Source organism: Lampetra fluviatilis, chromosome 26 (assembly GCF_964198595.1).
Source record: "Lampetra fluviatilis chromosome 26, kcLamFluv1.1, whole genome shotgun sequence".
Taxonomy (NCBI): Eukaryota; Metazoa; Chordata; class Hyperoartia; order Petromyzontiformes; family Petromyzontidae; genus Lampetra; species Lampetra fluviatilis.
Window position 1 is genome coordinate 9875372 of NC_136300.1, and position 23300 is coordinate 9898671.

Genomic DNA, 23300 nt, shown 5'->3' on the forward strand with positions numbered 1-23300 from the left:
CGAGTTATTTGTTACGTAGGCTAGCGACATGAAGAAAATTGTCCAAATTAAGCAGAAAAAAACAATAATCTAAAAACATACTAACAAGACGGTAGACATGAAAAAGGATAATCGACTCACAGAAAATCACTACCCCTAATCATCGAATTGTTGGTGAACCGTCTCATGCCTAATACAGTAGTTACTTTCCAGTAAACATGGAACGTTGGGCCAACATTAGTCCAACGGTTCCAACCACAATACCAACCTTTCCCCAACGTTGCATGTTTACAGAGTACATACTCTAATGTCCACATTGTGGGAAGTCAACAGAGGTGGTCCTATGGATAGACTGTTACCAGCCATGGAAATGTGAAATGTACAGATTTCTCAGGGCTGCCAACAGAAATGAGATTAGGGAGACTTTGACTTCTATTGCAAAAGAGCTCAGCTTTTCCCAACGAGCACCCCCCTGGTTAAAAAATGGAAATACTGTCATCACTGGCGTCGTTATTATTAAGTTGGGGTGTACCTATGCAACAATGTTTCAATTAAAAGTCGATTCTTATACTCCATATACGTGCAACTAAGTCCCCCGAAGGAATCAGTGTTTCTAGATTCGCAATTTTAACAGTCTTCCACTGTATAACACATACTGCATACACACAATAGCTTTGCTTTCTTTACGTATTAATTCATAGTACATTGAGTTGTATGACCCTTTATCATGAGAGTCATGCGACATTGGGTTATTTTGTTAAAGATGTTTTCCAGCCAATTAATGATCAGTATTTATACAAGCGGGAGGAAACCGGAGGAGCTTGAGAAAACCCATTTGCGCGTGGGGGCAACACTCTATCCCCGTACAGATGTAAACAGATTAGTCAATTTGCTCTACCGCCTTCTGCTGGTGAGCCAGGATATAGCTCCTTCTCTTATGCCTTACGGGAAGGGAGTTTCACAACATCTATGTGTGATACACCAACCATCGCTGCATCCACAGGGTCGGGTTAAAGACTCCGTGGAAAATTGCCACTGCCCGGCCGATTTCCAACTATAATTCGTCAAACTGAACCCCTCTGTGCTCTGCAGAAGGACCGTTGCCTGAAACAATATACTCTATATTCTTGGTTCTTTCGGTAAAGTCATGTAGAAGGGAAATAATAAAATAATAATAAAATATTTAAAACAATAAAATTATCACGACGTTTCGACTGCAACACAAGCAATCATCATCACACCTGATGATTGAGAATTTGTATTGTTTTATATTTTTATTATTTTATTATTTCCCTTCTACGTGCCTTTACCGAAAGAATTAAAATTCAGGTGAAGACGGAAGCTTGTGTTGCCTCCGAAACGTCGTGATTTTTATTTTTTATTTTATTTTACTTTTATTAATTTAAAATTTTTACCTACGTGACTTTACCGAAAAAACCTAAGAATATGAATCCTTGCAGTCACGAAAGCTTCAAATCTAGAATTTACCGAAAGAACCAAGATATGAATCCCTGCAGTCACGAAAGCTTTAAATCCAAAAATATAATCTATGTTTCGGTGCTAATAAGGCAGCCCTATGCCAATAGCACTGCTGGGTGAGGGGGGGCATGGTAACATACTACAGTACAACTGATTGGGATCTACGGATGAAATACGACTAACAATTGTAAATGATTATTATTACAATACAGCTCCTCAGCAGCCTTAGAACGCATGATTATATGCGTCCTTTTTGGCGATTTAAGCACTATCCGTGCTCAACTCCTGCTTAGGCTGGACAAATAGGTCTGGTTAAAGAATTCGCATATTGCTCAGTCCGGGTGTACTGATTCATACAATTATCGATTAATGTCGATTATATCAAGCGTGTAAACATCTATTTTTTTACACGCTTTCATTTAACTCACTGTTGTTGTGTCCTCAAAATTTGTAACTCATTTTTAACCAACTTCCCAATGTGGTATCGACTGCAAACTTGGTATACTTATGTCATACTGATGACAATACTACATTTTATCATTAAAAATTTAAATATATATTTTTAAACAATCTTTTTTATATTTGGTTTCGGCTTGGGTCTAATTGTCCACGATAAACTGACGTTGGCTGTAATTGGCCACGGTTCCTTACGTTATGGCAAGCTTCGGGGCCACTTCCTGGAATCGTGGAGTTCTGCCATTATTAGTACGGTACATTTCATGAAAGCGTGCTTTGAATTTATTTAAAATATTACTTATTTTCAAAACGTACTCTTAGGTTTTTTCGGTAAAGTCACGTAGGGAAAAATAAATCATAAAAATAAATAATAAAAATAATAGAAATAATAGAAATAAAATAATAAATCACCATTTGTAATAATTGAAATTAAATAATAAATCACCATTTATTATTTGATTTCTATTATTATTTCTATTATTTGTTATTATTTTGTATTATTTTTTATGTTTTACCTACGTGACTTTACCGAAAAAACCTAAGAGTATAAATACTTGCAGTCACGAAAGCTTCAAATCTAGAATTTTCAAAACGTATGCTTTTTGTAAAATGCGTTCGCGTGACTCCCTACAGCCACTAGAGGCCGCTACACTCAGCACTGTGTAAAAACAAAATCATTTCTACCGACGTGACTTTACCGAAAGATATTCTTAGGTTTTTTTCGGTAAAGTCACGTAGGTAAAAAAATGTAATTAATAAAAGTAAAATAAAACAAAATAAAAAATCACGACGTTTCGGAAGCAACACAAGCCTCCGAAACGTCGTGATTTTTTATTTTGTTTTATTTTACTTTTATTAATTTTAATTTTTTACCTACGTGACTTTACCGAAAAAACCTAAGAATATGAATCCTTGCAGTCACGAAAGCTTCAAATCTAGAATTTACCGAAAGAACCAAAGAGTTATGGATTCCTGCAGTCACGAAAGCTTCAAATCGAGACAAAATCAATTGTCGAGAATCTCGCGAGTCGAACGCCACAATCAATTACATCGCGAGGAAATAATTAAATAGATTAATCTGATCGATTCATACACGTTGCTCGCCATGGTGCGCTCAATAATCGATTAAATATCGATTGTTGAGCGCACCATGCGAGCAATAATCGATGAAATATCGATTGTTGAGCGCACCATGCGAGCAACGTGTATGAATCGATTCAGATGAACCTGTATTTAATAATTTCCTCGCGATTAAATTGATCGATGAAATATCGATTGTAATACATTTAATCGATTATTTAGTCGCTTGTAATCTATGAACACATCGATTCTCCCGCCCCCACTGCCCCCTCCCCTCCCCCACTGACGCGCACGCGCGCGCTTTCCGGCGATCGGCGCGCGCGGTCACGTGACCGGGCTGGAGCTGAGGGGAGGGGTCGACGGGGGGGGAAAGGGGGAGGGGCCGTGAGTTGAGGAAGAGGGGAGGAGGGGGGGGTGGTTAAGGGAAAGGGAGAGTAGTTGGAGGGGAGGGGCCGTGGGAAAGGGGGAGGTGCCGTGGGAACGGGGGAGGGGCTAGTGGGAAAGGGGGAGGGGCTAACGGGGAAGGGGAGGGGCTGTGGGGGGAGTGGAGGGGAGGGGTTCGGGGAGGGAGCGGCCGCCATATTGCGGCTCCACGGCGGCCCGGGCAGCGCAAGCGAGGCCGCGCGTCGCGACGTAAGCGGCTGCTTCTTTAACCCCCATTCCACTTTTTTTTTTAAACGAATGAAATAATACTCGATGGAGAAAAGAATCACGACGGTTTCGCCTCCGCTCGGTTTTTTGTTGCTGTCGTGTGTCGCGAATTCGCCGCGGTTCGAGGCGCCCTCCGTGAAACGCGGGCGCGGCGAGGTTTGAGACCTCCCCGTCAGGCGAGCACGAGGCCTCGGCCTAGCGGTCACGTGTGCCGGCCCGAGCCGGGCCCTGAGAGCCGCGTCCTCTCGAGGGTCCTGTGCCCCCTAATCGGGGTCTATACCCCTCTATCTGGGTCCTCTAGGGGTGCCGTACCCCCTAGCGGAGGGGGCTCTGCCTCCTAAATGTGCCCTATACCCCCCAGCATGTTTCTATATCCCCTGGAAGAATCCTGTATTAAATAGCGAGGTCCCATAACCCTGACCGGGTCCTATACCGCCTAGTAGGGCCTTCTACCCCCTAATGGCGTTGTGTGTTTTGGGGGGGCCTTAAGCCCCCTAGCAGGGCCCGGTACATCCTGACGGCAGGGCCCTGTTTGGCTTGAACCTCCAAATGATCCATTATCAGCATGGACCCCCCCCTGAAAGTAAAGTCTTAGTAGGACTATGTACCACAATAGCGCTAGCGTGGTCCTGTTTCCCATAGCAGGGCTGTATATCTTACAGCCGGTTCTTATAGCACATTCTATCTCGTATCTGGATTCTGTGGGTACGGCCTGTTGTACTCTACAACAGATTATTTTACCAAATCGCTATACTCTAAGCCTGGTCGCTATACCCAGTAGCAGGGCCGTCTATCCTGTGCCACGTCTCTTTTTATCCGTGGTTGAATCCAATCGCAGGGCATAATTGTTCACCGCATCCTCTAAAGAGTTCGAATATCCGTATCCCTGTATCCAACCGTACCTTGTCGTGGGCCCCTACTCCCGGACTGGCCTTTGTACTGGGCTTGTCTTTTATTATACAAGCAGTCCTTGCATAAGTAAGTTCCACGTAACCAGCCTGGCGATTGTAATTAAGCTTTGTGTCCGTCTATACTCGACCTATGTCCTATATCTGACCCGACCCTTACACCCGTCCTGATTATAAAACCCAACGTGAACCTTGCATCAGGTAATATTACCCCACGCAGCTACCTGGCCAGTCCCCAATTTAACATATCACCAATACCTGGTCAGACCCAGATCACGCGGGCATCCCATCGCTCCCCGTAATCAGATCCCGGGAACGTGTGAGGCAAGCTTCTTTTAAGTACAACCCTCCAGGATGAAAGGAGCCCCATACAATCGGCATTAATATCCCCACCCCAACCACGGGCTACTTCGTCGCGCAAAGCACACTCTGTCAGCTCTTCCTCATTCCACCGTCACTCTCGCTCACGGGCCCCCGTCTCTCTCTCGTCCCTCAGCCACGTTCCCCTGAGGCACGGACAGGGTGCCGCCGCTTGTGGTCGCCATGTCGGGCCCCGTGGCTAGCCGACCCAAGTTGTACGCGGAGGCAAACTCGCACCGAGCGAGAGACTACTGGGACTATGAGGCGCACGTCGTGGAGTGGGGGTAAGAAGCGCGCGCACAATCATCCGCGTCTAATCTTGTTCGTCATTGTTCACATTTCTGATGTATATGTGTGTGTAATTGATGATAATGTAAACTTTCTTGTTCAGGCACATTGACATGTTGCTTTTGTTACTAGCAAATTACCATATAACAGAACAATCCCCCTATCTCGACCCACCCACTCTGCTTGACCGGCCTTTTGTGGCGTGCCTTATGGCTGCTTGTCTTTTGTCTAGATTTTAGGCTTGTGTCTCAGGCTAGACGTTGGTTAGAACCATGCAGATCGTTTGTAACTTGTTTTGAAACCAGGCTGTTGTAGCTCCATTAGTCCAGTAGGCGGGTGTTGAGTTTTTTTGCTCCATAGTTCCTTATTGCTTAAAAGCAAATAGCTGTCACACAGTCAAGCATTTCCTTGTTTTATGGCTCCTTGGTTTATAGTCAAATTACCATTGGTCCAAAATCCCAGGAGCATGTGACACACTGTGAACCACTGTCCTTGAGTATGGGAGTACGGCATAAATAAACAATGCCCTGGTTCATGTAGTGTGGGAGGGCTCGATTGGGAGACGACGGTGCAGTGCATTGTGCTTCTCAGTGTGGTGGTGCGGTTGGAACCATGTGTTGGTGCATGCTTGAATTGTGAATATAGCTTTGTTCACACTTTCCAGGAACCAGGACGACTATCAGCTGGTGAGGAAGCTGGGTCGGGGCAAGTACAGTGAGGTGTTCGAGGCCATAAACATCACCAACAACGAGAAGGTCGTGGTAAAAATTCTCAAGGTGGGTAAGCATTACTGCTTGCAGCCACACTTGCTCGTTGAAGCTTCGGTGTTGGATGTTCGTGCTATTTTAGTGTTGGCAGTGGCTGATGCAAATCCCCTTGTGCGCGCAGCCAGTCAAAAAGAAGAAGATAAAGCGAGAAATCAAGATCTTGCAGAACTTGCGCGGAGGTCCCAACATAATTACTCTACTGGACATCGTCAAGGACCCCGTGGTGTGTGTTAAATCGTACGACCGCTGTTGCACAGAGCAGGACTGCTGCCTTCACTCAATGATGCAGGGCACACTGAGCAATATGCATAGAAGCGCCTGCAGGGTGTCCTTAAAGTCCTTGAGGGCGAAAACCCAATCGTTTGCTTCAAATGGTACTGCAAGGAGAAGGATGGTCGTCAATTTAAGCAATACAATTATTTGAATATCCACCCTGCTATTTAGCAGAGGTGATGTCTGTGGGTCTTTCCTGTGAGGCTATTTTTTTCCCCATCACTCAGAAAGGACCTTCAGGAAACCTTGTAAATCAATACATTTTTGTTCAGTTACGAGAACCTTTCAACATTTAAAAGGACACAAGTGAAACAAATAATGTAATCATGCTTTGGCTAATAATTAAGCTAACATTTTTTTTGTTGTGTAGTTGAAGTGGTATGGCATGGAAAGTTTGCATTGCTTTGTTTACCCTGCTGCCATGGTCTGATGGGCATGTGGTGTGTTGTTCTGTAGTCCCGGACACCGGCCCTGGTATTTGAATACGTTAACAACACAGACTACAAGGTAATGCATTTTTACCTCCCACATGCTCATTTAGCTTGGCAACCTGTTTTTTGTAGCTTTTTTGTGTAGTGTACAGTTGTTGCTTTTGCATGTTCTCACTATATACACAATTATGTAAGCTATTAATTTCTGTACACTGTTCAACTTGGTAATTTTTTAGGCTTAAAAAGCCTGGCTTGCATATTAAGTATTTCATTGTACAAAATGTCCAGAAAACTGTTGAAAGGTTTTTCCTCCTCCATGGCCACATTTTTCTTTTGTTACAGCAACTCTACCAGACGCTAACAGATCAGGACATTCGCTTCTACATGTATGAAATCCTGAAGGTGAGGCACTAATGCCATCCATCTATCCCACACCTTATCTTGTGTTGCTTAGCACTAGACTGAAGGCATACAAATGCCTGCATCTGAATATGAATACATTCTCTTCGACTTATACTTGTAATGTTTGTAGTCCAGTTGTACTTTCATTCGTATTTCATGAGCTGACAGAACTTGGCAAGAATACTTGAGGTGCAACTGTCAACATCTCCCATCCACAATGTTCTGCATGATGTCATACAGTTATGGAAGAGACAGTAGATTTTTACAGTTTAAAAAGCTGTGTACCTTTGGATATGATGTCAGGGGGAAAGACCATAGTTCAGTTTCCAAAGTGCAGGTTCTTTTATGATGCAATTTGCAGTGTTGAAACGTCTCACTTGACCTATAGTTTTGTGATAAAATTATTTTGTGCTTGAGAAAGTCTGATGTGTATTCTGCTGCTGCCATTTTTCCGAAGGCCCTCGACTTCTGTCACAGCATGGGCATAATGCACCGGGATGTAAAACCGCACAACGTCATGATTGATCACGAGAACCGGAAGGTAACAACGCATTAGTTTTGCAGATGGTTAGAGATGCTGATCAAGTACTTATTGATGTACTGCTCACAGCTAACATGCATGTGCTATTTTCACTCCTGCTACAAGGCTTGGGTTCTCAGCTCCTGGTAATAAGACCCCTAATGAGAGTTGTCTTTATTCTTATGTTTCATAGACATCTGTCAACTCAATTATTTGTGGGTTTTTACACTACAGCTTTTATTACAGCCTTGTGCAAATGCAGCTGAGCCATGCTGATGTGTTGTACGTCCGATGTCTTTCTACAGCTTCGGCTAATAGACTGGGGCCTGGCTGAGTTTTACCACCCTGGGCAAGAGTACAATGTAAGAGTGGCATCCCGATACTTCAAAGGCCCCGAGCTGCTGGTTGACTATCAGGTTGGTGGATACTGGGCAAGTGGGATAAGTTATTATAGACAATCTACTTTCCTGCAAATAACATTGTACACATACAGCACTTATGTCAATCCACGCTGTGCGGGTTGTGTGTGGGTTATTTGACCATACTTAAAGATGATCAGTGCTGGTTGGTATTGGTGAGGAGCATCAAAGTAGAGTGCAACAATGGATTGTTGTGCGGCACTGCCCTCTGATGTTCATCATGCAGCTCCGCAGCCTATAATAACCTGTTTGTGCATGCTGATTGCCGATCCAACCACTGTCCTGGCTCCACACCACTTAGATTATGATATTGTAATGAGATCAGGTGCATTCTGTGTAATTTTGCCATGAGCAAATTATGTTGCTACTTACCAGTTTGGCCTTTGTATGTATGGTGAACTTCTTTTGCACCATTCGTAGTCAAACTTTTTACCCAGAAGGGCTATTGGCGAGGCCATGATATTAAGATGTTGATTTTGTGATGTCAGATGTACGACTACAGCCTTGACATGTGGAGTCTTGGATGCATGCTGGCAAGCATGATCTTCCGCAAGGAGCCATTCTTTCATGGGCACGACAACTATGACCAGGTAAGAGCTTTAAATTGGACACTTCCTCACTGCACGTGTTTTATACAGCTCAAGTGTGTGTTGAAAACATCAGTGCAACTCTTTGTGAATGTATGTTTATGTCTACAGCTCGTGCGTATCGCACGCGTGCTGGGCACAGAAGAGCTCTACACATACATCGACAAGTACAATATCGATCTTGATCCACGCTTCAATGACATACTGGGCAGGTGGGTTCCACAGGTCTTCATTTCAGCTGTAGTTAAGTTACGGTTTCTGTATCAACCAAACCTTCATTAGTAACTAGGCTTGTGAAACAATAGTCATTGCATGGTTTGTGCTGCATTTCTTATGGGAATTTTATGGTGTGTTCACAACTAAAGGGAGTGAGGAATCTATGGCCCACAAACTGCAATCAGCCCGTTACTTTATTTCATGCCACCATTTTCCACACGAGGCCTACCACTTCGTAATAGCTTGCAAACGATAGTTTTGCAGCACCGCAAGAATCTTGGCCACATTAATTGGCTAGACCAGGCAAAATCATTTGTAATTTTAGTACATCAATCACCCTGTAAAGGTGAACTCTTATTGGATAATGCTACGTATGTAATGTTTGGCCTACAAAAGGTATTTGAAAGTAATTTATGGTCATCAAGAAAATATTCCCCACCACTGATGCTGAAATATTCACTTGCAGCTTGTAAACCACACAAACGCGAGCCAACTGATTTGTGTTGCAATGTTGCCCACAGGCATTCGCGTAAACGCTGGGAGAGATTTGTGCACAGCGAGAACCAGCACCTAGTGAGCCCCGAGGCGCTCGACTTTCTGGACAAGCTGCTGCGATACGACCATCAGACCCGGCTCACGCCACGCGAGGCCATGGAGCATCCATACTTCTGTACGTCTGACACGGTGCCAGCGCAGCGTGCACATTGCCCTTGCCAAGTTGTTTATATATACACACACACACGGTGTGATGCATCTTGCTGCTTCTCTAATGTCCCTCTGATATGATGCATGCCTGTTATATTATTACACCAATGTGGCAAATAATACTTACTCATTAGTCTTTGGGACCTTGGCATTCAGAGCTTGTAAAGTGTGTTGAAAATAAAGTGATGTGACCATACACAGGCATACTTGGAATAATAAAATATTAACCATGTTCCACGTGAAATAAATTTCCTTCCACGGTTACCGATTTTTTTTTTACCATTTAACACTATTTTCACACTGAGAGCATGTTAAACATCATGGACATTTTCAGTCTGACCCTCATAATTTTGCCTAAAAAAATATTAGATGTTTATCATATTTTAATGATTCAGCATAATGCATAAACAAATCATTGATATGTATTTGAAGGTGAAGTTGCGGTCGTTTGAATGGTTTGTGTTGTGTTTGGCAGACCCCGTGGTGAAGGAGCACGGCAGGAAGGGCTCGATGAGTGGTTTGTTTGGCAACTCCACGACCCCAAGCTCCACCCCAGGTCTGTATCGCTCCATGACTTGGCAAATCATTGCCATTGTTGTCAAGTCGTGGGTGACATTTTCATATTTTAGCCAGAAAAATGTACGAGAGAGTGACAGCATGATTTGAAATGCCTATTTTGGTCAATAACTTAGTGGTAAATGATTTGTATCTGTTTAATACGGTATAAAGATATTGAATATGCAGTTCATTGTTGGCTACCACAGTGTACACAGGATAGATACTGAATGATATTTGCAGACTGTTGCTTGTTTTGTAACCCGTAGTGTAACATCATTCTCAATGTATCGCATTTATACACAGCAGTGCAGTGTTGCGATAAATTCACCTTATGGCGGGACCCCGGGGTCCCAAATAAACAAGTCAAAATCGTAATTTATTTTTAGCGACTCCGTCCCACCGCGCACATAAATGCCGTGACCCACCTGGCGTGGATCATTCTGTTGTCATGTCCAAGCGCAGCGAGGACGAATGTGCAGAAGAAACAACTTTTATTAGCGCATCGTGTAGAGCTCGTCGAGAGGAATAGATTGCCGTATCGTTCGCCTTCAACAGATTTACAATGACGTCGCAACACAGTTTACGCGAGAGCCGGGGGCTTATGGAGCCCCCGGGGACCTGCCCATAAGGTTCAAATGGCGAGTGTTTTCAATAAATTTTGGCCAAGCAAATAAGTGTTGCATTAGTAATTGTTTATGCAATACTTGTGGCAGAATGTGTATAAAGCATGTGATGGCCCACTGGTGCACATCACGTATAGTTGAATTGATAGTTTTATAGAAACAGTGTAAATGGAGGTGGCCGTGTGGGTCAGAAGTCAGAGCGCTGAGCTTGCACTTGCTGAGGTCCTGTATTCGAATCCAGGCAGTCGCTGTTATTGTACCAGGTTAAGTTTAGTGTGATGAACTCAACAACAACAAATTAATCACTTAATTTGGATTAATTCCAGCTACAATATTTGTAATAGCATCAGGACTGTCACTGGACAGCATTACCTTGAAGCAGGGTGGGTGGGAAAGTTCTGCCCCCCAAGTGTGTTGATCAGAGGTCACTTAGAGGCATCTCGGAAATAGTTACGTGATATCGACTTCCTCGGGCCATTCTGAATAAAATAACACCAATAATACAATCGGGATAATATTGGGGGGAAGGACACAGAAAAAAACACAGCGGAAGAGTGCTGAATTTGAGTCATCAGAGGGCCTCTAAATCAGCACTGTTAACATAGACATTCACAGCCCTTTGTCCACTGACTGCAATGGCCTTCCCATATTGTGCAGGTCGTGGGGGTTATTTGTCCAAATTTCTCTGGTCAGTGTGGGTTGGTGAAGGTGTGGAGCAAAGAAATACAAGATAGCAATGGATTTTGAATCACTCCCCTCTACTGTCCCACCTGTAGCCTCACAGCTGCCTATGACAACTGGTGAGCATGGCCCTCCATCCAAGCACTGTCCAGACTCAACTTATACTGTGAGATCAGGCATATTTTGGGGGGTTTGTAATGCCGTGTCTCTGCCATGCCCTTTAGTCACTTCCTCCCCCCTCATACATCTCTTTCTCCAGCAGGCCTGAGCTCACCACGTGGGAGCCTGACGTCAGGGGGGGCCATGCTGTCCCCCGCCGGGGCTCCCGCCACCCCTCCCCTGCAAACGGCAGCAGCGGTCGGCGGGTCACAGCAGTAGCTCCTGAGGGGGTGCCGTGTGGCCCCGTGGATGTCGCGATGGGCCGCTGTGGCCACACGTGTGTGCGGCCGAGACCGAGCAATCGGTTGGGGCAGCCACTGTAAAACAGAAATCTCCCAACCTGCCACTAATGTCATTAAGCAAGCGGGGGATGGGTCAGGTTTTGGCGTTGTCCGGAACGGGTGAGCTGGCTTCCTCAGGTTTGGTTGGAAATCCGATTTACAGTTTGTCGTGATGCACAGGCCGTACAAAGGTTTAGAATTTTCTAAGGGTCTTGTTTAATTATTATTGTTAATTTTTTTTGTTATTTTTTTTATTAATATACTGCAATATATACTAAACATTCGTACAAGACCTCACGGGTACAACACAAATATGTTATTGCAGACGGACTTTTGTGGAGGGACTGCTGATGTTCACATGTTCAGTATCGGCTGAAAAGGCATCTAATCAAGGTTGGGCAGTTTTCTGTAGATTTGACCTGCATCCAGCGTTGCCATTTGGACATAAAGGTGGAGCCGTACAATTTTGTACCCTTTCCATGTTCACCAAATGATTCCTGACTGTTCTTTGAGAGGAGCCCAAGGTTATTCAGACATGCATAAGGCGGGAAGGAGTTCCTTTACTAAAGCACGTGTTTAAAGGCAGTGAGGTTGTTTTTTTCCAGTGTTTGAAATCCCTTATTTAGGGGCCTTTTTCTTTCCCCCAAATTTATTTTATCCCATGTTTTCAAGGAAAAAGTATGCATTCATGTAGCATCTTTTGTGACTACAATACGAAAAAAGTTTTCTGCATTTTGGTGCTTAACATTTCCGTTTTTCATGGCTTTGTAAAAATAGCAGTACTGCAGTCCACAGGATGTGTATGGTAATGACATAGGGTACGGAAAGGAAGGTTTGCATTCCTGTGCAAAAGGCATCATGAGAAATTAATGGCGATTGATTTCGCAAAAGCAAAGAACATGCTAGGCTGTGCAAGTGCTGAGGTGATAATTTATTTTGATATTGGCCTTTGGGCTATTATGATGTCAACTTAAACCAGTTTTTAAATGCTTATGTACTAATTTTACAGTTAATTGTGCTTAGCAATAGCCTTACTCCAGAATTTAATAAATATCATACTCAGAAAGAGCACTTGAAAAATGTGAAATATCAATTCGTCCAACTTGTGGAAATAATGCATTGAGAACATTGCTTACGTTTAAAAAGGGTGAAACCTAATATTTACATTAAAGGAAATCATTTTTTCTAATTATGTTGTGTACATGAATAATTCCATATGGAATGGAATATCCTCCCAACTGCTGGAAACCTGCGAACGCTGATGTTTATTTATTGTTTTGGATTATTTTTATTTTGTTACATGGACAATTGTACAAGCGGACATGCAAGCCAATGTCCATTTGAAAGACGCCTTCATTCGCTTTTACTCGATGTGCAGCAGGCTGAAATGGACCTTGATCAATGTGGAAATTAGATTGTCGTGGGAAGAAAAGGCCCCCCCGTTGTGATCTGTGCTGTGCTGTTTATGTATTGGAAAGGTTTAATGCCAGTAAAAAAATAACTTAAAACGCATCAAGGTCTACCTTTGGGCAGACCGCCATAGCCATAGTATGACCTGTTCACATAGTTTTGTGGATGGGTTATTGCAACAACAGCCTACTTGGTGAAAACTAAATAACGAGAATGAAATGTAAAGAAACGGGGATCAATCAACTTGTCAAACTGTTTATGGAAGCATCTGCTGAAAATAGGCCTGGCCCTCTGCTGTGTGTGTGTTACCTTGCCGGTCTTTGGCTGAAAATGCGTTTGTGCTGTTGAGTAGTGGTCGCGTACACCGTTTGCTTCCACTGGCTGGCAGGGTGTGGAATATCGGAGTGGCCAGCGGTCACATTTCGATTATCTTTTTTATATAAATTACAGTACTGTTATTTTTGAATCTGTGCCGTTCACGTTCTGCTGCTGCTGCAAACATCGCCTCGAATTTCCCTGTCACCCGTGCATTGACCGGAGGGGATCGCCAAATGTTTAAGAACCACATTAAAAAGAGAGAACACTGGTAAAAACAGCGCTTGTGTGATTTGCACATGTGACCGCGACTAAGCAATTCTGACCAAATAGTGTAAAAGTACACGGTGCGTATTGTATCTCGAGTTCCGTACCGAAAATGCAACAGTCCTTGTACCATTTACTATTTTCTGTTGGGTGTGGGTGCGTGGCGTCGCTGCCCACCAGGTTAGTGGTCAGCGCTCATGTTTAGCGGCCAGTGGCACCAACATAACGACACGTCCGTGAGTGGTCTGTGCGTGACCGCGCTATTAAACACCCCCCCCCCCCCCCCCAATACTAATGCGTTGCAGCGTGCAAGGCAGCGGTGTTTGCAGCGTTTAGTTGATGGGAGCTTTTCTTGCCACCAACTCCACCTTGGGCCCTGCTATGCGTGAAGCGTCTGCCATTTTGATGGTCAAACTGTGGGTGACAGTGGCGGAGTGCAGAGGCAGCCTTCGGCCAACCTGGTGCTCAGACATGTCTGTTCAGTTCGGCTTGCTTATGTGTTGCTCCCAAAGAACGGCCCATGCAGGCATAAACCGATAGTTAAGTTGCCCCCAAAGTTCGCCACCAGTTGACACCGAACATTTTCAGGACAGAGGCACCCAAACGGTACAATGGATGACATTTATTGACGAACACAAGGTGCTTGGGTCACGAGAATTGCCAAACGTCTCTTACCCAGTGCTGACCACCGCAAAACGTCTGGCCACGAGTCCTCATGATAAGTTTTGTCGTTGAACATGCACGCGTTTTAGTGTTTTTTGTTTAGGGGGGGGTGGGAAGAGGGGGGCGGCTCCTGATATCTTGATAAATAACCAGGACCTTGAAGACATCGAAATGGGGCCTCCACTCGAATCCTGTTAATTCAGTATTTTTTTTTGAAATGGGAAGTCGATAGCCGCACGGCCGCAGAGAATGGCCGGCGGTGCGCCCACGTTCGTCGCAGTGGCTGCTTACAATACAGTACACACATTTTGTAATACTGAAAAAAGAAGAGAAGAAATTCTTAGTTTCAGTAGTAATAACAACTGTTGCGATGGTCTGACTTGATTTGAATGTTGACGCCGCCCTGCAATGTGCCCACTGGTGCTGTCTGTGTCCCCCTCCCCTCCTCCCCCCGTGCAGGATGCGCCTTAACAGCGACTGTGTGCGTGTGTGTGCGTGGATGTTTGACGAGAGGAGACGGTCAGGGGTGTAAACGCTGTTCTTTAATAAACGTGATAAAGCTTTGCCCCCCCCATTGTGCGCTCGTTGGGTGTCGCGTTGCCATAGCCGTTGCTGCATTTCAAATGCGCGGCCACCGTGCGTCCTGGCAACTTGCGGTGTTGCACTGATCAAAGGATTGAAATTTCTAAAGAGATGTTTTGTGTTTTCCTGTGCTGGGTAATCAGCGAGTGGGTAGGAAATTAACTAAGTCATTCGCTTTGCCCTCTTCTCTGAAGAAGGGCTGTTGCCCGACACGTTAGCCTGTTATAGGGCAGTGTTAATGACGGATGTGGTACGTTTTGTGTGGTGCCTGCACATCACTGCCAACGCAATTCCTTATATTTTTTGTCTAATTTCGAGCATGGTGGGTTTTCTTTCACGCGTAGTTGATTTTTTTAGGCCATTTTACCCGGATAACATTTTTGTCCAATGTTTGAAACCCACATTTCACAATAAAACATGTTTCTGCGTACCTACGGTTGACCAGTTATCCCTTACCAGTCACAGTGAGCCTTCATTTCAGTTTTATTTAAGATCGCCATTTGTCTACGTTTATTGCAAGGAACACCCCTGCGATACGAATACTGTACACTTAGAACAAGAAGTACAATGTATACATTTTGAAAAGTTCACTGGAACGGCGATAACGGAGTATGGCACTGGCTTTATGCGTGCTGCCGACAATTGACCGCAAATGTTGCGTGTGATAATGCTCTGCGTGTAAAACGAATACGTCGTCGTTTAAGCCGAAGTGGAAGTTAAAGAGTATAATGTGTTCGGGTCTGCGACTTGTGACAAAATGTTCGAACCCGATTTTGAAATGTGTTGCTGTTGCATCGGCTGCGGTGTGCTTTGATTGGGTGGACGGGGGTCATGGTAACGCAAAGGACTTGTTCAATACGGGCTGTCTTTTGTGTGTGTGTGTTGCCTGAGACGGGCTGTATCGATAAGAGAACCCGTGATTAATCTGCCTTTATCATGGTAAATGACACTCCCGTGTTATCCGTCTATATCGCCCTAGTTCTGGAAATGGTCTGCAAAAGTGTATTTTCTCGACAAAGGGGGCGAGATGGGGAGGAAATTGTGCCTCGAGTAGAATGATGGTTTGCGTGTTAACTGTGTTGCAAAACAAGGTCGACGAAGCCGCAGTGTTTAACACGGGATGTTGCGCAATATACGGATGATTCAACAGTAACGTGCAAAAAAATTAAATTATGCCTTTATGCTTATATGAGATATCGAATACTGGGTGTAGGAGTCGATATTAAATGCTTGAAAACGTAAACGTACTCTTTGGTTCTTTCGGTAAAGTCACGTAGGTAGAAAAATAATCTATCGCGACGTTTCGATTGATTATTTTATCCGCTTGTGTTGCGATCGAAACGTCGTGATATATTATTTTTGGTTTTATTTCATTAATTTTTCTACCTACGTGACTTTACCGAAAGAACCAAAGAGTATGGATTCCTGCAGTCACGAAAGCTTTAAATCAAGAAGGTAAAACATACTTGATTTAGACGAATGGTCATAGCAATACAGAACAAATTGGTACAAACGAGATGATACAGATGACTTTACAGAGAAGTGATAATAGGCCCACAAATAGGCCAACAAACCGGACAATGCAACCGAGATATAAGTTGTGCACCTCCGATTATCACGGTTGGTTAAGTAGGGTGCAAAAGAAGTTCAAAATACAATGCAAAGCTCTATTTATAATTTGCTAGAGTACTCTATGACTCGTATTTCAATAAATCAGAAGTGTCATTTATAATTACTTTGAAATATCTAAATCAGATTTTCACGACTAAATCAATTATTGTTTTTATTACAAGTACACATGGAAGGCAACAATCTACTCAACCCATAAATTATTTATCACAAACCCAGCCAGTTACGTATCAGCAATATTGTGTGTAACGGCCCCATTATTTCAATTCAGACAGTCCCAATGGAAACCTGAATACAAGCTTCGTGTCTTTGTCCAGAGGGGGTGGGTGGTGGGGGGGGCTGTTACCACAGTGCTCATAAACACAATCTCAAGTGCCTCCTCCTCCCCACTCTGCCAGGTATCCACGTGTTGCACTGCGCCTGGCGACCACGCCGCTTTCCCGCGTTTCCACAACACGTGCGGGTCGCCCTCCTGCCCTCTTTTGGCGCCAAATCCGACGGCTCCTCCCACCTCCTCGCCTTATTAGGGCAACGGCAGTGGGTGGGAGGGGCGAGTCTTCGACCAATGAGATCGCGCCGTCCAGCCCTCGCCATGGCAACGCGCGCGAGCCCGAGGGGGTAAACACACGCGGGGGCGGCCGCTTCACCACCGCTCGGCCTCTCCGCGTGCAGAAACCTCCGCAGCGGCAGCAGTAGCAGCAGTAGTAGCAGCAGCAAGACGCGAGCGAGCGCGCCCAAGTTCCCAGGCTCACGACTGTTTCATCCGACGGGCGGATTTAACGCTACCGTTGCATCGCGTGCGGTGGGGCGAGACATCCGGGGCAAGCTTCGTTTGGCAAAAGGCGAGCGGGCGATTAAAATAATCCGTGCGGCTTTGGGGGTTGTCCGTTGCGGAAGCCGCGCGGAGGGATCTTGGTTGCTAGGGGTGACGGGGACCTCGGGGCTCCACGCAGAGGAGGCCGAACGCGGCCCGCGGCAGTGGCAGCGGGGAGACATCGAGCGGCGTCTTCCAAGTCACTTGAATTCATATTTTGTTTAAAACAAAACGTTGTTAAATTATAACTATCGCGAATAAGCAGCTTGCAGTTACAGCATTCGAGCGACGATGTTTAAAAACACCTTCCAGAGCGGATTCCTGTCCATCCTGTACAGCATCGGCAGCAAGCCCCTTCAGATATGGGACAAGAAGGTGAGAAACAGCGTCATAACAATTATTAATTCTTCTCTACACGATTACTTAGTCATACACTGTTGGCGATCATATAAAGGACAACTTATCATCAAACCTACACATGCTCGCCTAAACTGCACCGCACCATGCGAGTCGGATATGCGATTATCGGATATGCGATCATCGGATATGCGATCATCGGATATGCGATCATCGGATATGCGATCATCGGATATGCGATCATCGGATATGCGGCGTCGTTTTGTTTGTCATTCCTCCCCCCGTGCTAATGCCTCCTCCATCAATCCCTTCTTCTTTCCAATGTCGTCCCGTTGCCTCTGCTGCCTTCCACGTTTGTTGCTCTTAATAATGGCAATCTCAATAGCAGCAGCTGTCGTTGCTAGGGGATGTAACGTATAAAAAGTGCCATGCTTGGGATTCTGTGCGTGTTGAGATTGTAACGTGATTAGATTGTGGCACTACTGCAGTGTAAGAACAATTTACGTTGCAGGTGCGAGGAGAATACACAGACAAGGGGGGACGTGAAATGTTATGTGGCTTTAATTTCCAGCACTGCCCCTGTATACGTTGAATTGTTGTTTCCCAAATCATGATTATGGCAGTGGTCCTTGGTTTTCCATAAGGCCTCATAATCACTGTATCTGTGAGGTTTATAATAATTACTGATTTGTAATTAGGAGTCCTGTACTGTAGAAATTACTCCTTTTGCACAAATACACATTATGTATGTTGCCTATTCATATACAGATATTTTGTCAGTCCATTGCTGGATGATGCTGTCTCCCATGCTGTCTGCTTCCTGGGGGGTTATTTGACCATACTTCACCACTTTGGTCAGCGCAAGTTTGTGAAGCTGGAGACCATATAAGTGGGATTATGCAATCGGCATGCCTCCTAAATTGCCTCAAAATAAGGATTAGTAAATACACGTCGTTGCTGATTGCATAAAGCACCTTAAAGTGGTTTTCCTTTTTAATAATTGCACCTACACTCATGGAAAATTGCCTTTCAGGGATTTAATGCCACCAGCTACTGACCTTAAGCTGGATAAGTTTTTCTCATGAAGGTGTGACATTTTTTGCTGTGCAATCAGTTTTACAATCGTTACTTTAATAAACAACTATTATTTTAAAAAGCTAATTACAAACTTTTTTTTTATAGCAGAAGACGTAACTTCAGTTTTCGTCTTTTGCTGTAGATAAAAAAAAAATGCGCTGTGCAGCTCAATTCTGGCAGGTCAGCTGGGTTCTCAGGCCCATTGTGAAAGAAAAGCACGATGCAATTAATGACGGTGTTGGCTGTGATGGTGATTGGTGTGTACGTACGGGCAGGTGCGGAACGGGCACATCAAGCGAATCACAGACAACGACATCCAGTCCTTGGTGCTGGAGGTGGAGGGAACCAACGTCAGGTAACCATCACCAGTGCAGATAAAGAAAAATACCAATAATTCGTTTTTTCCCCCCAATTTTATTTCGACTGCTATCAGCACCCTCTCATGAAATGAAGATTCCATTTGGATGCTTCGCAGAGCATTAACATCCTCTGTCTTAGAGAATGGGCCACAGTCAGATGTCATAAAACTACGGCAAAGGATCCTTGCAAGTAACTTCTGGTGTACACAGTAGAGGGCGGCACTATCCTACCCACCCTGACATAGAAAGCAATGTTTTTCAAATGACAAGTCAAAATATATATTTTAAATTCTCAAGAGATTATTATTAGCCAAATGTAAAGAAACACATTTAATGAAATGTTTTTTTTGTCATTTTTTGTGTTGTTGGTTGCCTGGCTACGACCATAAACTCACTGCACTTCAAAACGGAGTTTAATTACAGGCGGTTGCCTGGATTTGAACCCAGGATCACAGCAATTTCAGCTGAATACTCTGACCTCTGAGTCACCTGACTACCTCATCATATTTACATTTTAAACGAAATAACTGCTGGATTTCACTTTACTAAAAACAAAGGGCTGCAATGCATTTTACAAGAACTGAGAAATGAAATATTACACACTTGTGTACATTGGTTGTCCATAATATAGGTTTTTCTGGGGACACTGGTTGATAGCTGATTTGGTTGTACATAAATGGCAAAAAAGATTTCGATTTAAAGCTTTCGTGACTGCAGGGATTCATCTTCTTGGTAATAAAAATAAAACAATATTTTATTATTTCCCTTCTACGTGACTTTACCGAAAGAACCAAGAAAGAAAAAAAGATGTCAAGGAAAATTGAGCTGAATTTATCTTCATAAAACGTTTAGTGAATAGTCTCGGGACCGTTGTACAGGCACATGATTGATAAGGACCACACACATGAGGTGGGCAGGATGTTGTACAGTATAACACTCAAGTTATACTGTGTGGATTTTTGTGTTATTTCCCTCATGTTATCACCCTCGTATGCGAGAGAGTCTTTTTTTGGGGCGCTTCAGTTTCCTCCCCCACAAAGCTAAACATTCGTTTCTGAAATTGACCAGCATCTCAATATAGACTCCTCCTGAAAAATGTACTCAGTAAACCCTCCCTGACCAAAAAGGCATTATTTTTGATATAGTGCCTACTATTAAGGTGAAGTGTGTTCTGTTTTAATTTTAAGTACAGTATGTTGAACTTCTTTCGCACCATACGTAGCCAACTGTGATAATCGGAGGTGTGTGTGGCTTTCTTTATGTAGTGATATACATGGCATGCCTTTGTCTGACTGCAGTACCACGTACATCACATGCCCTGCTGATCCGAAGAAAACCCTGGGCATTAAGCTTCCCTTTCTAGTTATGATCATCAAGAATCTAAAGAAGTATTTCACCTTCGAAGTGCAGGTAATTTAAAAACACTCAATTACAAAATAATTTTTTTTTGCTGTTATGTTGAAAATTTATATTCAAGTGTTCATACATTAACAAATTGTATTTTTCTAAAATGTAATTTATTAAATGTTTATCATCACAAAGCAGTAAATCCCCTCTAACCGTCGCAATTGACCTCTCACATGGGACAGGTTCTGGACGACAAAAACGTGCGCCGGCGATTCCGAGCAAGCAACTACCAGAGCACAACGCGCGTGAAGCCCTTCATCTGCACCATGCCCATGCGCCTCGACGATGGCTGGAACCAGATTCAGTTCAACCTCTCGGACTTCACACGCCGAGCATACGGGACCAACTACATCGAGACACTGCGCGTGCAGGTACCCCTTCCCCCCGACAACCCCCTCCACCACGTTCACAGTGGAAAGCTGCACTGCATGGGAAAATCAGCCCTGAGAATCATGCCTTTCATTGTGAATATTACCGCTCATAGGTGTGTAGCAGCTGAGAGGGTGTGTAATGGTTAATTGATTCAACGATTAAAACCAATTCTTACACTCGTGTCAAATTATGCATGGAAGAATCTATTAAAATGAATACAAATTCTATTCTTAGTATAATGTAACAAATACAAAATATAAGACAAAATGTGAAGACAGAAAATATAACTTATACAAGAAAAATGTGATTTAAAAAACAATCAATTCTTCAGTCGAATTATGACCATGAAATTAATCAAATTGCTAGGTAGGGAGGCTAAGGAAGGGTGGATGGGTGTATAGGGGTGCATTGTTACCATTGTTGATTCCACAGTGTCCAGTAATAACAATTTTTATAAACAACAAAAAATACATACATTTATTTCAGTCGCCTTTGTACAGCAAATATCACGTGAGTTTGTCCTATCATTGTACTAAGTTTGCGGTTGTTTTTGTGTCTGGGAAGATTCACGCCAACTGCCGCGTTCGGAGAGTCTACTTCTCGGACCGCCTCTACTCAGAAGACGAGCTCCCGGCAGAGTTCAAACTCTACTTGCCCGTGCAGAATAAAACAAAGGTGCTTCTGCGGTTACCCATGTGCCCTTTTACACAGGACCGTTATGCAGACACACCCACAACACAATTGTTATGCAAACTGGTAATTACACACAATTACTGTTTTCATTATCGGTGGACACCGTATGCTGTGTTGTTCCCGCCCAACCCATAACATATAAATGTCCACTCAGACAGGTTCACAAGTAAATGTAGTTTTGCGTCAGCAGCAATCCTTTCAAGCGATGTCATACAACGTGTGATGATGAGTCAGTTAAATAAATATATAATCGCAAGAGTCCATAAGTCCCATGAAAATTGACGAACATCAACTTACCTGATGGCCACCCTTTAAGCTGATGCTGCATCTGCTTAGACATCTGGTTATGTTATACCCTACATAGAATGCTACATTACATTCAAATATATATATTTTGTATCCTTTGCAAGATCCTAAAAAGCGGTCTGGAGACATAAGGGACATCATTATTATGAACATTAAAAAGAAAAAAAAATTTTTGTGAGTTTATATTTGTTTCAAAAAAATATATGGGGCATTTATAATATCAAAGTGTCCTGCAAATGCGTGTACATTGCCACTCCAAACCATTGTTCATTTACAAAAAACATGTGAAAAAATGTGCTTGTTTATAGAATATCACCATTTATAAAGCTCGGTTTAACAGGTATTTTTCTTCTTCCAGGTTTAACAGGTCCCCTCTTCCCCAAGCAGGACAACTCTTAAAGAAGCAGACAGAATAAGACAACTCCGAACCCACACACAACTGCTTGGCTGGCAATATACATTAACGATGGCAGTGTTTGAAATGGAATGTGAAATAGCATAGCTAACGCTACCTTGTTTACATGTGAATCTGCGATCATTCCCATCGGTGTTGCCACCCCATCACACACATCGGTTACCACGTCACCCTTACGGCCACTCAGTCTTCACCTTATCACTACTAATTATTCATTACTAACGTAACCAGGCAGTGTTCATCCCTTGCATTTGTATGGTACACTCGTAAATTAAATAAAGAATTTTATACTTGAATACAGTAATTCCTTTTCTTAGCTGAAGTAAAATGTATTTATTAGCTCTGTTTAAGAAAGTGACGATTTTCACACAATTTGATTTAGTGTACATTGAATGCTGCTGTCATACACATCAAATGGTAACTTCACAGTATTTTGTAAGCTTAATGTGACAAGTGCTCTGATTTATGTGTTACTCCACCGATCGACAAAAATGGCTGACTAGCCGTTTTTGTCTACAGAAATAAACACTATTGTCGATTTAACTCTACACTTTTTTGGTTTAATGAACACATGCACAGTTTTTTCTACTATAAAAACTATTTAAAAAGGGGTAACTTTTAACCCTTTAAGCTATTTTAACCGAGTGATGTAATTAAGTAGAGTACTATGGGTAGCTAATGTTTGGTGATTATACAAATTCCAAATTTAGTCTCGAACAATATTGTAAATGTATACAAATACATCAGCAGCCATATGTTATGAGATTTAGATTATACATATTCGTGATGTCAGTATTTTGAAAACTAAACA

At 43.4% G+C, this 23300-nt stretch overlaps 2 protein-coding genes across 3 annotated transcripts; both read left to right on the top strand.

The window, feature by feature from the left end:
• The first annotated feature begins 3545 nt into the window (after positions 1 to 3545).
• On the top strand, positions 3546 to 15042 carry LOC144942068 (casein kinase II subunit alpha-like). 2 transcript variants are annotated; one of them, XM_078868727.1, is made up of 13 exons: positions 3546 to 3627; positions 5050 to 5197; positions 5866 to 5977; positions 6090 to 6191; positions 6698 to 6748; positions 7015 to 7074; positions 7532 to 7615; positions 7900 to 8010; positions 8502 to 8603; positions 8712 to 8812; positions 9338 to 9486; positions 9997 to 10077; positions 11643 to 15042. In XM_078868727.1, the coding sequence occupies exons 2-13, from the start codon at positions 5097 to 5099 to the stop codon at positions 11759 to 11761; spliced, it is 1173 nt and encodes a 390-aa protein (XP_078724853.1). In that variant the 5' UTR covers positions 3546 to 3627; positions 5050 to 5096; the 3' UTR covers positions 11762 to 15042. The 2 variants fall into 2 exon arrangements, with proteins under 2 accessions (XP_078724853.1, XP_078724855.1); XM_078868729.1 differs by having other exon boundaries at positions 11646 to 15042.
• Positions 15043 to 17347: 2305 nt separating this feature from the next.
• On the top strand, positions 17348 to 23040 carry LOC144942198 (cilia- and flagella-associated protein 20). Its single transcript, XM_078868956.1, has 6 exons — positions 17348 to 17878; positions 19213 to 19292; positions 20595 to 20706; positions 20886 to 21074; positions 21640 to 21750; positions 22433 to 23040. Exons 1-6 carry the CDS (start codon positions 17795 to 17797, stop codon positions 22436 to 22438), a joined length of 582 nt encoding a protein of 193 aa, XP_078725082.1. The 5' UTR covers positions 17348 to 17794; the 3' UTR covers positions 22439 to 23040.
• Positions 23041 to 23300: the final 260 nt, after the last annotated feature.

What these genes read in the sequence shown, in the direction of transcription:
- LOC144942198 (XM_078868956.1), top strand. Translation starts at nt 17,795, where the DNA reads ATGTTTAAAAACACCTTCCAGAGCGGATTCCTGTCCATCCTGTACAGC. An exon ending in TTCAGATATGGGACAAGAAG is followed by an intron (nt 17,879 to 19,212) that starts GTGAGAAACAGC and finishes ACGTACGGGCAG; the next exon opens with GTGCGGAACGGGCACATCAA. An exon ending in ATTTCACCTTCGAAGTGCAG is followed by an intron (nt 20,707 to 20,885) that starts GTAATTTAAAAA and finishes CACATGGGACAG; the next exon opens with GTTCTGGACGACAAAAACGT.
- LOC144942068 (XM_078868727.1), top strand. Translation starts at nt 5,097, where the DNA reads ATGTCGGGCCCCGTGGCTAGCCGACCCAAGTTGTACGCGGAGGCAAAC. An exon ending in AGCTGCTGGTTGACTATCAG is followed by an intron (nt 8,011 to 8,501) that starts GTTGGTGGATAC and finishes TTGTGATGTCAG; the next exon opens with ATGTACGACTACAGCCTTGA. An exon ending in CATGGAGCATCCATACTTCT is followed by an intron (nt 9,487 to 9,996) that starts GTACGTCTGACA and finishes TGTGTTTGGCAG; the next exon opens with ACCCCGTGGTGAAGGAGCAC.